This window comes from Poecilia formosa, unplaced genomic scaffold (assembly GCF_000485575.1).
Source record: "Poecilia formosa unplaced genomic scaffold, Poecilia_formosa-5.1.2 Scaffold8, whole genome shotgun sequence".
NCBI classification, from domain to species: domain Eukaryota; kingdom Metazoa; phylum Chordata; class Actinopteri; order Cyprinodontiformes; family Poeciliidae; genus Poecilia; species Poecilia formosa.
Window position 1 is genome coordinate 2,141,221 of NW_006799947.1, and position 15,025 is coordinate 2,156,245.

Here is a 15,025-nt window from a genome sequence, read left to right on the forward strand (position 1 = left end):
GACAGGTGTTATGTCATGTTTATGACAGTGTCATGTCAGTCTTATTCACCCCCCTTCAAATAAAGTGTTACCGAAATTTGTTCAATCAGTTTCGATGACACCCTCAGCAATAACTAAGAGCACATGAAAATTAAATAATCATTTTAGATGGCAACTTCTTTTTAAATTACTGTAAGTATTGTCAGCTCTGAGCTCAGCTGTTTTTTAATATTACCACAAGTATCTCAGCACCAGAGAGTACTGATGCTTTCCACCTAACTAAGAAAACTAAACAATTAAATGGAAGACTTTGTAGTTAAGTTTTGCGACTGTCATATGAAATCTGACAGGTTAGTTTATCCTCCTAAACAGGACATCTTCAGATTCACACTTGCTTTTTCTGCCTCTTCACCTCAGACGAACACTAATCCGTTGCTCTGGTAGATTTATGTGTGGATGTGGTGACCACCATCAGCTTCCTCTAATCTTTAAAAGAGTCGTTGAGTCATTTCACACCGGCCTCTGTGGCTTGTTTTCGTCACACAAGCCTGGGCTCGATGTTTCCTGCCACTGAGGGTTTTGTGAGGTCTGCGTTGCACAAGCCAAGCACGTCATCGCACAGCGGTGTTAATCACATCTTCAATCAGACCTGAGAGAAAGGGGATTATTGTTTGTGCAATGGTTCAGTGCATAATACTTTCCTTTGGGACTTTTACTTTGCAGTCATTTTCTTAAACTGGAGCTAAACATTTTTTTTTTACAGCGTACCGAGATGTACACTTAAACCGCAGCAGATATTGTGACAGAGAGGAAAAAGCAACAAATAAAAAGTGACAAGGCTTGCGTGTTCGCATCTGAAGTGTACAGCAGCATCTACTCGTCACTTTCCAAGAATTAACCCCCCCGATTTCGCTCAGTCTGTTACCACCACTAACCCTCATAATGGCCCTCGAACCCCCCTCAGCCTCTCTTCCATGACTCACCTCTCAGGCCTGCACCAGTCAGCAGAAAGCTGCGGTCGGGCCTGCTTGCATGCCCCCATTACCCATTTCTTCTGTTCTTTGATAGGCCCATAAATCTCATTGTGTTTAAGTCTTTTTGGACATCATAATCCCTCTTCCAGTAAGTCCTCTTTTGTTTTTGTTTTTGTTTTGCCTTTTTTCACCGAGGCAAAAAATTTAACAGGTTATCACTCACTTGTCCCGATGATGCAATCCGCTTGCTGATGATTATCTCTTGCAAGACTAAGACTTTTTAAAGAACTATTGTGAAGTATAAATTCAACTACGAACAACAACTCGCTGACTCAGCTGCGGTTTCTCGCAACTTTTAGCCAGGCTACTGTTCTGCTTTGCACCGCAGGTGGCACAACAAACTCTAATCAAAGGGAAAATTTGGTTATTTTAAAGAGTAAAAAAACATGGGGTAGGTTATGAACTATCAATATCTTCAGGGTAAGGGGAGTCAGAGCAGTCTCTGTTTGGAGAATTAGAGAAAACTCCTCATGAAAGAGTCGAGTTAACATCATAAGAGTGCCAAATCAAGCGTTATTTTCAACCATCCAAGCAGCTGTAGAAAACCACAGTATTATTGTTGCATTAGTTGTTAAAACACTTTTCCCCCCCAATCAAACAACTTCATTCTGTTGTGCTAAGTGGCTGGGTTATGGATAGATTGTAGGGTTCTGGGTCGTTTTATTGCAGAACTACTACATAATTGAAACACAGAATTATCCTTTCCTAAATAAGTCTGGAAGGGATTTTGATCCATGTTTTCAAGAGTCGGTGCAAATCCAGTTACAGATGAAAAACAGTACAGTTGAAAGAAGATTCACTCTGGCTGCTAACTACAGGAGATGCTGACTGCCTTTAAATACAACTCATAAACACACTTCATGACAAATCTTTGAGCCTAGGGATCTTATTTGGAGCACTTGAGTCCTTCCTGTCACTTTACTTTTCCAAGCATCTCTGGTTCTGTCTTTTTAAGTGCTTGATTAGAAAGTGTCTAGACTTCCTATGTCCATACTTGAAGTTGCTTTACCTCTTATTTTCGTGTTTTCAACGTTCCATTGTGGGTAATCGAGTATGAATGCATTTGCCGCCCTTCTCACACACACTGTTTCATCATCTTCCCCTTCTGCATCTGTCTGAATAACACTTTACACAGGAGGAGCAATTATGGTCTGAGTCAGGGCCATGAATCTGGATGAATAACAAAGCAAATCATCCAACTCTGGGGCTCCCCCGTCGCTTTTGTCTCAAATTGAGTTCAGGTTTCCCTCGCTGAGAACAGAGTCTGGCCAGTTTCGTGTGGATGGAGCACAAACACTCACACAGAGCTACTTTGCTCCTGCAGGACTTGGGTGGGCCTGGTTTCCACTGTCCTGGGAGGTCCAAAAGGTAGACAGTCCTGTCTAAGCCAGACATTACAGTAGTCCGGTGGGTCCGGTGAAGCCAATTGTTCCCAGTCTTCTCCAAAGAGAGCAGGATTGAAAGTACAGATTCCTTCCTGGAAGACTGAAGCAAGGGAATACCTCCTGGTTATGGTATTTTGCCACATCATCATGCATGGTGGGCTTTACGTGACCCACCATCTGCTGCTCAGTAATACAGATGTCAGACCATACCTCTGCCACTTCATAGCCACGTCAGTCATTCTGGGTTGTTCATGGAAGAGGGCTTAGATAAAGCACAGAGGAGGGATCAAACCTGTGAGGGGCCTAATTGGTCTAATTAAATGTGTGTTTGATCTCTGAGTCCTCCTCCCTCGTCACTTCAGAGTCCTCGGCCGAGTGCCACAGGAAGCTTCCGGGCGCGAAAGCCGATGTGAGTCACTGCTGCCCCTCAGTTGGTCTCCGTTCTCCCCGGGGAGCCCTCCATTGACAGAGGCAGTAAGCTAGGAGTTAACTGAACACAGCTCCATCTGTCACCCAGGAACGGCAGGCAGGATCTCAGAGGGGAGCTGTGGAGGCTGGAAAGGTTCAGTTTTTTTATTTTTTATTTTTTATTTATTTTTTTTTTCAAATCTGCATTTTCTATAAGTTCTCACTGGCGACTGCTGTGGCATCCAAGTGCTTCGTTTCTGCAAAGATCTCATGTCAGTCAAAACATGTGGGCGCATCCAGTTCTCTTCTGATTATAAAACTTCTCTCTCTGTGCTCGCCTTTGTCTGCAGCCAGAACAACAACTGCTGCTTGTGTGACATGTTCCACTGTACTTCTTTATTCCAAGCACACTCTGCTGTGCTTCTGTAAGACGCTACAGACTTTTCGAAAATCTCTGGGGATTTTCAGTAGCTGCATCTGCATCCCATTGTTGAGTAAATTGTACAGAAGCTTCTGGACCTAGAAATCCATATACATGTAAAAATGTTTGCACAACACTGTTAAAGAGACTTACAGATTTTTGCGACGTGGAAGTTAGACCATAATGTGTGATTTCAAACTTTTCCACCTTTATTGCGACATTATGTTGTGCAGAGCTCAAGAGAAAATCAGTTAGTGGGGAATTGCATATACCTGCGTATTTTAAGAACCCGCTGATTTACTGTCATCATTAATTTCTCTTTTGTTTTCCAGTGATGTGGTTGTATTAACTGTCATATAGTCCTGGAGTCCAGATAAAGGCAATCTGGAAAACTTTCAACTTTAACTACTCTCTAGAGAAGTTGTGATAAAAATCTGTAAGTCACCTGGAAGGTTTTGGTCAAAAACTGCTCTGAGTTTATAACAGTTTAGAATTTCATCTACCTTTTTTTGAAAACCTCACTTTCAAATCACAATGCTACCCACCACCATGTTTTGACATTAAAAAAAAAAAAAAACATTGATTAATGAATGACTCCCAGTATGTATGAATACGACAACTTGGCTGGGATTCAGCTCCATGGGAAGTATTGAGAATTAACTGTGCTGCAGAAAAGTTCTCGAAGCACACTTTGTTAATCTCGTAAGCCTGCCATCATACATTTCTACTTCAGAGCAGAGAAGAGGCAGAGAAGAGGCAGAGGAAAGGCAGCGGAGGTCAAGACACGATGGACGGGGCCAACCAATAAAAGCATCACGGCTCGTCCGCAGAAAGTGCTTGTGTCATTTGACTGACAGGACTCCAGATCTAACCTTCGCCAAAGTGTGTCGAGGGCATTGGTGGGGAGCTGAAGGGGGTAGCGCTTGTCATCCTCGTTGAGCTTCATTCAGCTGATCCAGGAGCGTCAGATGCCAGTCTCAGTGAAGGAAACTTCATTTTTAAGACAGAGGAAGGTTTAATGGTTCTCCTCGGTCATTTAGGCTGGATTCTGATTCTGACAAAGTCACTCTTCTTATTTTTTTTTTATTTTTATTTTTTTTTCCAGTTCCTTAAAGTGGTGAATCAGTTTGTTTCAGTTTAGTCAGCAGCATTAATTCTGGTAATATATAACAGGCCCGTTTTTTTTTTTTTTTCTTACAATGAGATATTCAGTCTACTCCAATCTCAGTTTGAATCTCTCTAATTTATTCCAGTGCACTTCAGCAATCAGTCAGGAAATGTGCTAAGACAGAAGACATGCTCGAACCCCAGGCTGCACCACCTCAGACCAATGGCCAATAAATGTGCTGCCTGCTCTACCGCTATTGGGATTTAACAGTCGTGGTTTATCCATTTTATTCTCTTACTATTAAGTTGTACTAAAATGGCTAATGGCCTACTTCTTTCCAGCTTCTGTAAAGTGGCACTTAACAGCTTTAAAGATTTTGAAACATACAAATACAGTCGTTTTTAAGTTCCCAATATATTGACGTCGACGAGTTTCACAAAACCTCCTTATTCCATTATTCTGTCCAACTCTTGTTATCTAGTGCTGTGCAAAAGTTTTAAACTAAGCCTTTAAGAATACCTGAAGAACTTTTGAACAAAACCACTTTAAAAGAAAGTGTTACTTCTTTGATGGAAAGTGAAGGGATCACACTCAGATGGAATCTGTGGTGCAGCACTTTGTTATTATTCTAGTTTCCTGATCAAAATTTCCACTATAACGTAAGACAGCATGCACTGCCAATACGCCTCTGATAAGTATGTATCAATAGCACTATTTATTCGAGTTGGGTACTCCTGCCAGCTCTTTATCTTGAACTCAGTTACTGTGCTAATGTGATAATACTTTGTGTGTTTTCCTGTAATATCTTTACAAGGTTTATAGATATAGAGAGAACCCTTTGCACCATTGCCATGACCCAGAGTCCTGGTATCATGCTTAACAGTAGGTGGAAGGTGCAGTTTATTTAGCACATTCAAACATTTTCATTACACTGAACACAACCTGTGATGTTTATTGCCTAAAGGTTCAGTCTTAGTCTCATACAGCCAAAGCACAAAGTCCCAGAGTTCAACAAACTCCATGTTTTTGCTTGCTGAAGTAGGACAGGACAGGCTTTTTATTGCATGCCTACTAAGCATGATATATGGTATATAGATGGTGTCCAATAGTTGCTATGGAAACTTGGTAACTTCTTTGCTGCAGTTCTCTGACAGTGAGATTTTACCTCCCTCACTGTCCTGCTCACTGGACAGTGAAGGAGGTGGTAAAGGAGGTGAGACAAACGTCGATCCTGTCCAGTTTCTAAAAAAAAATGGCCTCTCTGTGGTGCCATATTTATAACCCGGGGCAAACGTAAGCTAAAAATAAAAATGGCTTTAGTTACTTTCCTTTAACAAGGTTTGTTTCGGGAACCAATACGTGTCTCGCCTGTGATTTTATGAAAAAAATAATAATGTTTTAATATTAGACGTTAAAACTAAACCAATTTTATTTAACTTTTCAGCGGGGGATTAAGTGTCTGCAACAAATGGTAAATTTAGTTCACCGTGTTTTACACAACCTTGCCAAATATTTGTCCATATCTCTATAATTAGTTGTCATACTTGTCCTAATAAATGTTAGTATAGTATTAAAATATAGATTCCTTTTTAAATACCAGAGAGATTTGTCTTTTAGCTAACAGAAACCTGTTCCAACCCCACCTTGTCACAGTGTTAATAGACAAAGCCAGTTGTTTTAAAAGGGATTCGAAGGCAGATTACTGACACGACAACAGGTGTATTAGACTGTGAATCATAAACAGGGCTGAGGTTAAATAAATAACTCTGTCACGATGACAGAGATTAAGATCTTCTTGTTTCTGTGGTCGCATCGCCCAACCTGTCCTTTCCAATATGCTTTACAGCAGAGAATTGCCCAAATCCACTCAAGTAGCATCCCAGTGTCAGCCATGACACATTTGCCTGGGAGAGGGTCCAGATCCGAAACACGGGGGCTGTCTCCTGCAGAGTCCAGCCTCCAAACACTGGCTGCAGAATGGCCTGGTTCCAGCTGAAAGACAGACATAAACACTCCGTGGGTTTAAACGTGGAAATCCAACGGGCCTGTGAAATGTTTCGTCTCTGATCTCACTCTTTCCAGCATCCCTGCACTCCACGCAGAGGGGGATGGGGGGCGGGGGGAGCAGTAATAACGGCCTTTTAAATGTCAAATCAGCACCATTTGTGAATGCTGGGAACACAGGAGCTTGTCAGAACCTTCCTCCTCTCTGACCGGGTCACGATTGGTGGTTTTTACCCTGCCTCCTTGACTTATCCCCAGACAAAAGAGTTACTCTGAAGATTGAAGACGGAGTGCAGTGAACTCCTCAGAGCTGTGGTGATGAGTAATGGCATGGGCTTGTGAGAACCAGCGTCGGGGGGCCGTTTGCGGTTAAACATGAGCGTGTCCCTACATACCACTGCTCCTTTTCCCATCAGCGCACCCCCACCTCCCTTACACCAGACAACCCCCTCCAGGGCGTAGACAGCACATTCCGTCTTTATCAATAGAGCAAGATGGAAAAAGGGACGATTTATGAGGTAATACCAAAACTGCTGCCTGTTACAGTGAAGCCACATGTTTCTGTAAACAGTTAATAAAGCACCCTTTTTATTTTTCAACTTTAAATTCATTCTTTTTACAAAGTTGTGCTGCCATATTTATTTTAATAATATATTATTATGAAATATTTCTGATGTAATAACTTGACCATTTTTAGCAAAGTTGTCAGTAAAAAACAATCCATTATTAAACTAAATCAAAACTCATTTTTCAGTTTAATATTTAAAAATAAAGCATTAAATGACAAAGTTCTCAATGATGTTTAGTGCAGAAAAAGCTGACTGAGACATTCTCTCCCCTCCTTTTATTTATTTATTTTTTTTTATAACTGGTTGTAGGTTTATGGAGTGCAAACGAAGAAGCAGATAAATGCCACAGCACCCCCTACTGTTCAAGCCTCTCCGTTTTGTTTTCATGCTGTTAAATTTCAGCTTTTTCCATTTTCTCTCCTCTGAAAATAGCTGGTCTAAAACCGTTAAGTTGTTTTCTACTGCTGATAAAATGTTTACACCACAGGTTTGTGCAAATGTGATGACTGTTGAACAGACGCTCAAAGGCCATAGAGAGAAAAAAAAAATCCTGAAGGCATCCTTTGTGTGATTTTTAATGTAGAAACATTACATTTTTATGGGGGAAGTGGTGTGAAAAAGAGATTTTACAAAGTGTAGAAATCAAATTAATCAATTTTCCAATTTAAAATACACAATTAATCACTTTAGATGTGAAAAGCCCACATCGCCTCTTAGTAATTTACAGTTACTGTTGTGCAATGTCTTACTATATGTAAAGAATTAACCAAACTGAATCCTATATTGTTATTCACACCAGCTTCTCAACAGGTATCCTTTTTCTGATCTGTTATTCTGAAATTTTGAGGAGCCTGTGTGAATTGTAGCCTCTGTTTCCTGTTCTTAGCTGACTGGAGTTGTAACTGGTCTGGCTTTCTGCAACTGGGACCCATCAGCTTCAATGTTACGCGTTCAGAGATGGTGTTTTGCATCTCCTGGTTGTGAGGCTTGATTAATCGAGTTTGAGTTATTTTCATCTGACATATGATATCAGCAAGGCTGTTTTTTTTGTGTTTTTTTTTACACAACTGCAGCTCAGTCTTTTGACACACTTAAGCAAACCTAAATCTTCTTTCTTCTCCATTCTGATGCTCATTTCCAACTTCAGCAAGTTGTCTTTATGAACTCTAGATGACTAAATACATTGAATTACTGCCATGTGATTGGCTGAGTTGCAATCTGTGACAACTAGCGATTAAACAGGGGTATCTAATAAAGTGGCTGCTGAGCATAGCTCTGCTAGTGATTTCTGGATCCGGAGCAGAGTTTCTTCCAATTGAATTTTTCCTGAAAAATCTGCAACGGAAAGCATCCAGAAAGCTTCCTGAAAGACACGTGTTGTTGTTGTTGAAAGCTGCCTGCTTAAGAAAGCAGAGAAAACATCTACGGAGATTGTAGAGACTGCTGAAATTAGGCTGAGAACTGTCCAGCGTATTATTTAAATATTAGAAAATATTCCAAGAAATCACTGCATTTCATACAATTTTTAAGGAATATGTTGGAACCCTTGTTTTCTGGTGCATTTGGTAAAATGGCATAATGGGAAACTTTTTGCAGAGAATTGGAGGCAAAAACAAATCATCTTTGAGGATTTCCCAAAAATGATTAGAAGTTGGAGGATAATGTGATGTTTACAATTTTGCTAATTGGATAGACTTTCAACTACTCCTTTCATTAAATAAAAATCAAATTAAAGCTAATTTGAAGGATATTAAATATCTGGAAAAAAAACTGAAGCAGTCTTATCCCTTAAACTGCACAATAAATATTAGTTTGGACCTTTTAGCCTTTATCACAATTATAAAAACAAATAGTACATATTAAACCATCACCTCTGATCACCAGTAAAACACTTAAGCATCACCAGTAGCTTGGCTCCACTTCATTTTGCACCCAGTGAAATAATTCTCACTGGTTTGATTGTTCATTTGTGTTTTTGTTCCTCTTCAGGGAGCTGGCGACAGTTTCATCGGAGCGCTGGCGTTTTACCTGGCTCACCACCCTGACATGCCTCTGGAGGAGATGGCACGCAGAGCCAATCAGGTGGCAGCGGTGAGCGTGCAGGCCGTCGGCACCCAGACGTCATTCCCGTTCAAACGGGACCTGCCGGCCGATCTGTTCTGAGACATTTCTCTAACTGAACCGTGTCTTAATTGACTGAAACCTCTGAACTCACAGCTGCACTAAGAAACTCAAAACAATGTATTTAGTGGACATAATTTATTGAATTAACCCAAACTGACAAAATTTCACACGTATTCGAAAATAACAATTTGACATATTTGATACAACAGGAAGCTTGTTGCTGGTCCTTTCTTCTTCATGTTGAACTCTTCTGCAGATGTTTTGATCAATTCTTGAGCTCTTCCATTAAACAGCAGCCAATCAGAATCGTCTTCCAGCTAATGCTCTGTATAATCCGTGTAAATAAAACTGTTCATAACATGTCCATATTCATTGTTGTATTAAATCGATCTGATTTTCTTCTTCTCAAAGAATAAGACGTGCTTCTTCACTGCAGTGACAGAGAAACAGAATGAAACAGGATGAGAAATCAGGACTCAGCACTGGAAATAAAAATAACACAAGCTCAGTAAATTAAGTTCTTCTGCTGGAATTTCGTGGTTGAAATGGAATCGCAGATTCACCAATCAATGTTTTCTCTTTGATCAGCTGGTCCTTTTTTTATTCTTTGTATTCCTTAAATCCATCAAATGTAGTAACTCCCACAACTTGAATCAATAAAAAAAATAATAAAATCAACCAACGGCATGTACTATGATGCTCTCTTATCAAGTTTATTAAATAAAATCCATAGGTACAGCGACAATAATGCAGACAAATCCAGCACAGACTCAGTGCGACGCATGCTGCATTTAGGACATTAATGTACTTTTTTGCGAGGAAAATTGGGAAACCACATTCTCTGCATAATCCAGTGGTATGGTTAAGGGAGAGGAGAATATGGATATTGGACTTCCTAAAGGTGCTTTTGAAGGAAGAACTCTTCCTCACCTTTGGTATTACACATGGAATTGTTTGTGAACCAAACCAGCAAACTAGTTCCAGGTTAGGTCTCAGCTTACCAAACGGGTCATGTTTTCGCAGCACCAGTTTCTCTCTGAGCCGATTCCTCTTCGTGTTAAAGAAGTATCCTGTCCCAGCAGCGCTTACCATCTGCACCAAGATGGTCCTGAGGGAAAAAGAAACGGGTGGATACATTACCAATGTCTTTGAACACTGCAGATTTAACCCATATTTAACTTTGGTCAGAAGTTTACACACTCATCGTGGACATGAAGGACATTAATTTTCATCTTTTATTCATTAACTGAACTGTTCCTTTTTCCAAATTATTATACCAAAGGCAACAGCAAAAGCAACCAGATGTGGTCATAAATCTGAATTATCTGAATTATTTGTGATTTTATTATAACCTAGTTGAAAACTTCCTAAGCAGGCTCAACAAAATAAACATAATCAACAACATATTTTTTTTATTTGCTTTAATTTGGCAAAATCACAAACAAGAGGCTTGACAACCACCAGTTGGTGATCATGATTGACCGAATTTGCTTGTTTCTCTTTCCTAGCATGAAAAAAAACATTTCCTTGGCAAACCCAGGACAATGAATGTCTAAATTAATTAAATAATGATTTAACAAGAAGTTTAGCTAGATTTGTACACTTTGGGAAAGTAGCAACTGCCAAGCATGGTGGTGGCACCATCAACATGTGGGGTAGTGGTTCAGGGGTGCTGAAACATATCAACAAAAAGAATTTGATGACTTGGAAGGAGGGATGCTTCTAAATGTTTCAACTTCGTCTCAAATTAGCAGCTCGAGAGCTAAAACGTGGACATATTTGTGTTTTCCAACAGAATAAAGAAACCACACATCCAATCTGGTGTTGATATTTGGCCAAGTCAGTGATCAAGAATGATCTGACCTGACGAAAATTGATGGGCTATGCTTAAAAAACAGTCGGTCTCAGGAAATCATGTCAGATGTTTAGTGGTGGCAACAAAAATGTGCGTTCGGAGTGCAGCCTGTAAATGTTAATAATTGCATGCATCATTTTTACCCTTCGTAGATCCGAAAAAAATAATTTACTCGTTACAAAATGGCATTCGTATCTATGATGAGTATGTGTCAACATCTCAACGCTTTAAATATAAACAATCGTTTCACTTACTTGGATTTTGCTTTAGCCACTGAAAAAAAGAACAGAACATGTTGACTTTAATAACAAGCTTTACTCAAGAAAAACAACGTGTTTATCCTATTTTTCAGTCTCCTTAGCTGTGAATAAATAGTTAGACCAGCCTACATATTTGTAGTGTAAGTAAAAGCTGCATTTAAAGAATCAGTGTGAATATCCATCAAGCTATATCTCAGAGATTATGCTAACTTTAACGCGTAAATGTGGTGTAAATGTTGCCGTAAACAATAAGCAAATTTCAGAGCGAAGACTAAAACCAGAAACTCTATATTATGTCTTTCATACTCACAGTTCACGCTGGTAAGAAACATTTTTTTTTTTTAAATTTACTTTACGAAGATAACGTGAACAAATAAGTTAGTATCAACAGGGGTCACATTGAAGTGTTGTACATCCAGTGCAAGAAAGGCACTTCCGGTATCTCTTAAAGGCGCAGTACAGCAGAGCATCATTGAGGGAGTACAGCAAGCATACTCGTCTTAAACGAGGATATATTCAGTGAGCTTAATGTTATGTGCGAGAACTTAACATTTGTAAAAATGTTTTACAACTCCATCACCATTAAGAGAAAACAGATCTAAAAACTAATGGAAATATTTCACTAACTGCTAAGAAGGGGATAAGAAAAAATAGCTGCAGGAAATCAAGTGCATGTTTTATAGGACAAGAAAATTTAAGAACTTTAGGAAAACAAACAAAAAAGACACTGGAATGTCCCAGACCTTCAGTAAAATCATGTCACTCCAGTGAAAATGAATGGGCCTGAAACTAATAATGTCACCATGGAAATCCCCTTGCTGTGTTGTAACTGAATATTGTCACCACAGTGAACCAGTGGTGCAACAAGTGTTTCAACCTACCCTCAAGGTTGATTGTATAACTCATAAGACCACTGTGGTGATATTTTAACAGGGTTCACTCATGCATTTTTACTTCTTTGTGAACTCATTGATCAACGCATCTACAAAAAACCTGAATATTTTAATACATGTTCTTGAAAAGCAATCAGAACATCAGTGTTTATGGAGGGCCATAGTATAAACTGTTGCTTAGGAAGACATTTTCAGGGAACTAAAACATACAGTTTTTATTGTTGTTGTTTTTATTTATTCGTTAATTTATTGCTTAAAGGTATGTTTGAGTAAATTTACTTTCCTGTTGTACTTATTTATTTATTATTTATGTCAATTTTAAGTTCAAGACAGCAGTGGAAAAGTTCAACCAGATGCATGTGGAGGTTGAAAAAAAACTTCAGAAGGACAACATTCATCACAGCAGCTGGACAAAGGGTTCAAAACCATGAGAAAAATCTCAGCAATTCTAAACATATTTTTCACAAATTACTTTGAGAACATCTCCATTAAAAAAAAAAAAGAAAACCTTTAGCATGTAATAAAAAGAGAGATTAACTGTATTATGGAAACCAAGAATTTGGGCTATTTTCAGAGAACATAGGAGCAGGTTAGCAAATTTCCAGGAACTGAACCAAAAATTACCTTGTACATTCCTTGTACACTCATTTGCGCTTACAGCAACATTGATAAGTGGTTGTACTTATTCTTTAAGACCCATGAAACCAAATGTAGTTTTTGTGATTTTCTTCAATGGTTCGCTAATTCACCCTCCGAGTACGTCATTCAGCTCTTTATATTTCAAATTGGTGTGTTCCTGGAAAGGGAATAATGTCTTTACTTTATTGGAAAAGCTTTAATGTTTAAGAACCCTTATAAAAATAGGGGTAAGTATGTCTGTTCAATCACAAAGGGCCCTTCAGCTACAATTCAAGTATTAATTTTATTACGTTCTCAGGATAAAAAAAATAAATAAATAAATACCTTGCACTAATTGGCTATGTTCTCCAACGCTCGTGCTTATTAAAACGGAAGCTCCAGTGTGTGTGTTGTGTGTGACATTGTGGTCTCACAGGTACTGAGATTAGATAGAAACAAGAAGTACTTAGTAAACAGGTACAAATGAGGCAAAATGCAGCTGTAATAGTGAACCCAGGAGGGGGAGAAGCCAGGCATTAAAGCGGAAATGAACATGAATGTTATTGGACGGCGCCGAGCGGCGCTGTAACCAGGCAGGGAGCAGCTGTCAGGATGTGTGTGGAGGAGCCTGCGTCACTAAAGGATAATTCTGAGAAGGAGGCTGAGACCACAAGCTTCGTCTCTCCTTCTCATCCTCCTCTTCCTCTATCAACACCCCACCCACTCTGCACTCTCCACTCCGGACGTTCGCTCCTCTTTCCGTCTCCCACTTCAGCACATGGACGGATGCTCATCACTCTGTCTCACATGCTCTTCCTTTTCATTCATAACCCAGTTATGTCACAGTTTCCCTCTGCTTTATTTATTTATTTATTTTTTTAAGTAACTCTAATCTAGAAGGGGCACAGCATGACAACAGGTAATTGGCTATTCATTTTCAAACCAGTTCTGGGAAATCAAAGTCTAAGTTTTAGTTGGTGAATAATTACCAAAAATGAAAAGTTTAATAAAAGGCTTTTGGTTTGAAAACTACAAATCTCATTGAAAGTATTCCTCGCTTTAAGTGAGTCTCAGTTTACTTCATAAAACTGTCAGCTAAATGTGTTCACCTTACAATCCTAGCCTTTTACGCACCTGTTGTAGCTGTAAATGCTAACAGCAGGTGACTAAGTGTGCCAATAAATTCTTACCATGATGTTTATTAATTACCAGTAATAAATCAATGTCCTGTCAAAACAAATATCAAATACTCACATGGAGGTGAGTATTTGAGCTTGAGCCTGAGCTTGACTGATAAGAAAAACAAATCTGAACGGTTTGAACTAAATGTTGCCGTGACGCCTCCATCCAAGTCATTGGATGTTTGGATTGTTTAACAGCATGCGTCACCCCAAGAGCTGAATTGGAAATGGACAAAAGTGTTGATGATCATGTCAGAAATGTGAAGAAAAAAAAACTAAGTTTGTATGACTTTTACACAGAAATCTGACAAAAGCAACATCTATGGTGTAAACACTTTTTTTTTCAGGAAGGTGATCCAGTTCTGATTCGGGATTCAGAATCTTGCTGATTCTGCTTTATATTTTCTCTCAGTGTTTGTAAGGTCCCCCTGCATTGGAAGCTGTCAGTTTCTGGGGGAATGAGTCGTCATGGGCACCTAATTAGCCAATCCAAAACGTGAGGCTGCTCTAGTCAATGAATAAAGAAATCGATTATTCTGTTATCACACATCAAATTAGAGAAAAGGACAGAATTTAACTACAGTAATGTACTGTAAAAAGTGATTGGTTTAAAACAATGCAATAAAGTTTCGACTAGATGGGAATGTTTACTCTAATAGGTCAATTTGTTGCATGATTTGTTGTATTTATCAGGGAAATTAAAAACCTAAAAGTTGTTCATCTCTCCCTCTCTCTCTTAAGATTTTATGCCACTATAGCCGTTTGGTCAGAGTTATTAAACAGGAAATGGGATAAAAACTGAAAGCTGGACAAGGACAAACTCTCATACTGTGAAGCCTTTCCACTATTACACCACACACCACATCAGTAGTCATCTAATAACCATTTCCTAATGAAAAGCGATCCCTGTTTATTAAAAAAAAAAGTTGTAATCCACAGTGTGATGTGATAAGAAGCCAGAGGTTGGGGCTGTATATATATATATATATATATATATATATCTCGCCCATTTCCGTCTTGTTCCAGTAGCCCATTTTTCATCAAGGTGCTCTGGTTCCCCAGCACCTGACGCAGACCTTGTTTGGCCGGGCGACGTCTGAGCCGGCATGTAAAACTAAGGGTACAAGCTTCTGTCAAATTTTAATTAATCGAGTTTGATGGATTAAAATGCCACGCCCAAATCAAA

The 15,025-nt window shown here is 39.2% G+C and overlaps 2 protein-coding genes across 2 annotated transcripts in view; one reads left to right on the plus strand and one right to left on the minus strand.

Annotated features, from left to right (window-relative positions):
- The window catches only part of rbks (ribokinase), a 35,426-nt gene extending 26,028 nt beyond the window's left edge, over nt 1-9,398 (plus strand). The window contains exon 9 of the mRNA XM_007575425.2: nt 8,898-9,398. Coding sequence (XP_007575487.1) covers nt 8,898-9,071 — 174 coding nt within the window. The 3' untranslated portion in view covers nt 9,072-9,398. The remainder of the gene's footprint in view (nt 1-8,897) is intronic.
- Nucleotides 9,153-11,588, minus strand: mrpl33 (mitochondrial ribosomal protein L33). Its single transcript, XM_007575417.2, has 4 exons — nt 11,458-11,588; nt 11,142-11,160; nt 10,034-10,140; nt 9,153-9,462 (listed from the first exon to the last, which is right to left on the minus strand). Exons 1-4 carry the CDS (start codon nt 11,477-11,479, stop codon nt 9,413-9,415), a joined length of 198 nt encoding a protein of 65 aa, XP_007575479.1. The 5' UTR covers nt 11,480-11,588; the 3' UTR covers nt 9,153-9,412.
- Nucleotides 11,589-15,025: the final 3,437 nt, after the last annotated feature.

Bases quoted from the DNA above. Each gene is read 5' to 3' on its own strand.
- mrpl33 (XM_007575417.2), bottom strand. From the start codon at position 11,479: ATGTTTCTTACCAGCGTGAACT. The intron at 9,463-10,033 runs GTAAGCTGAGAC...CTGTCACTGCAG, and splicing joins GCGAAAACATGACCCGTTTG to TGAAGAAGCACGTCTTATTC.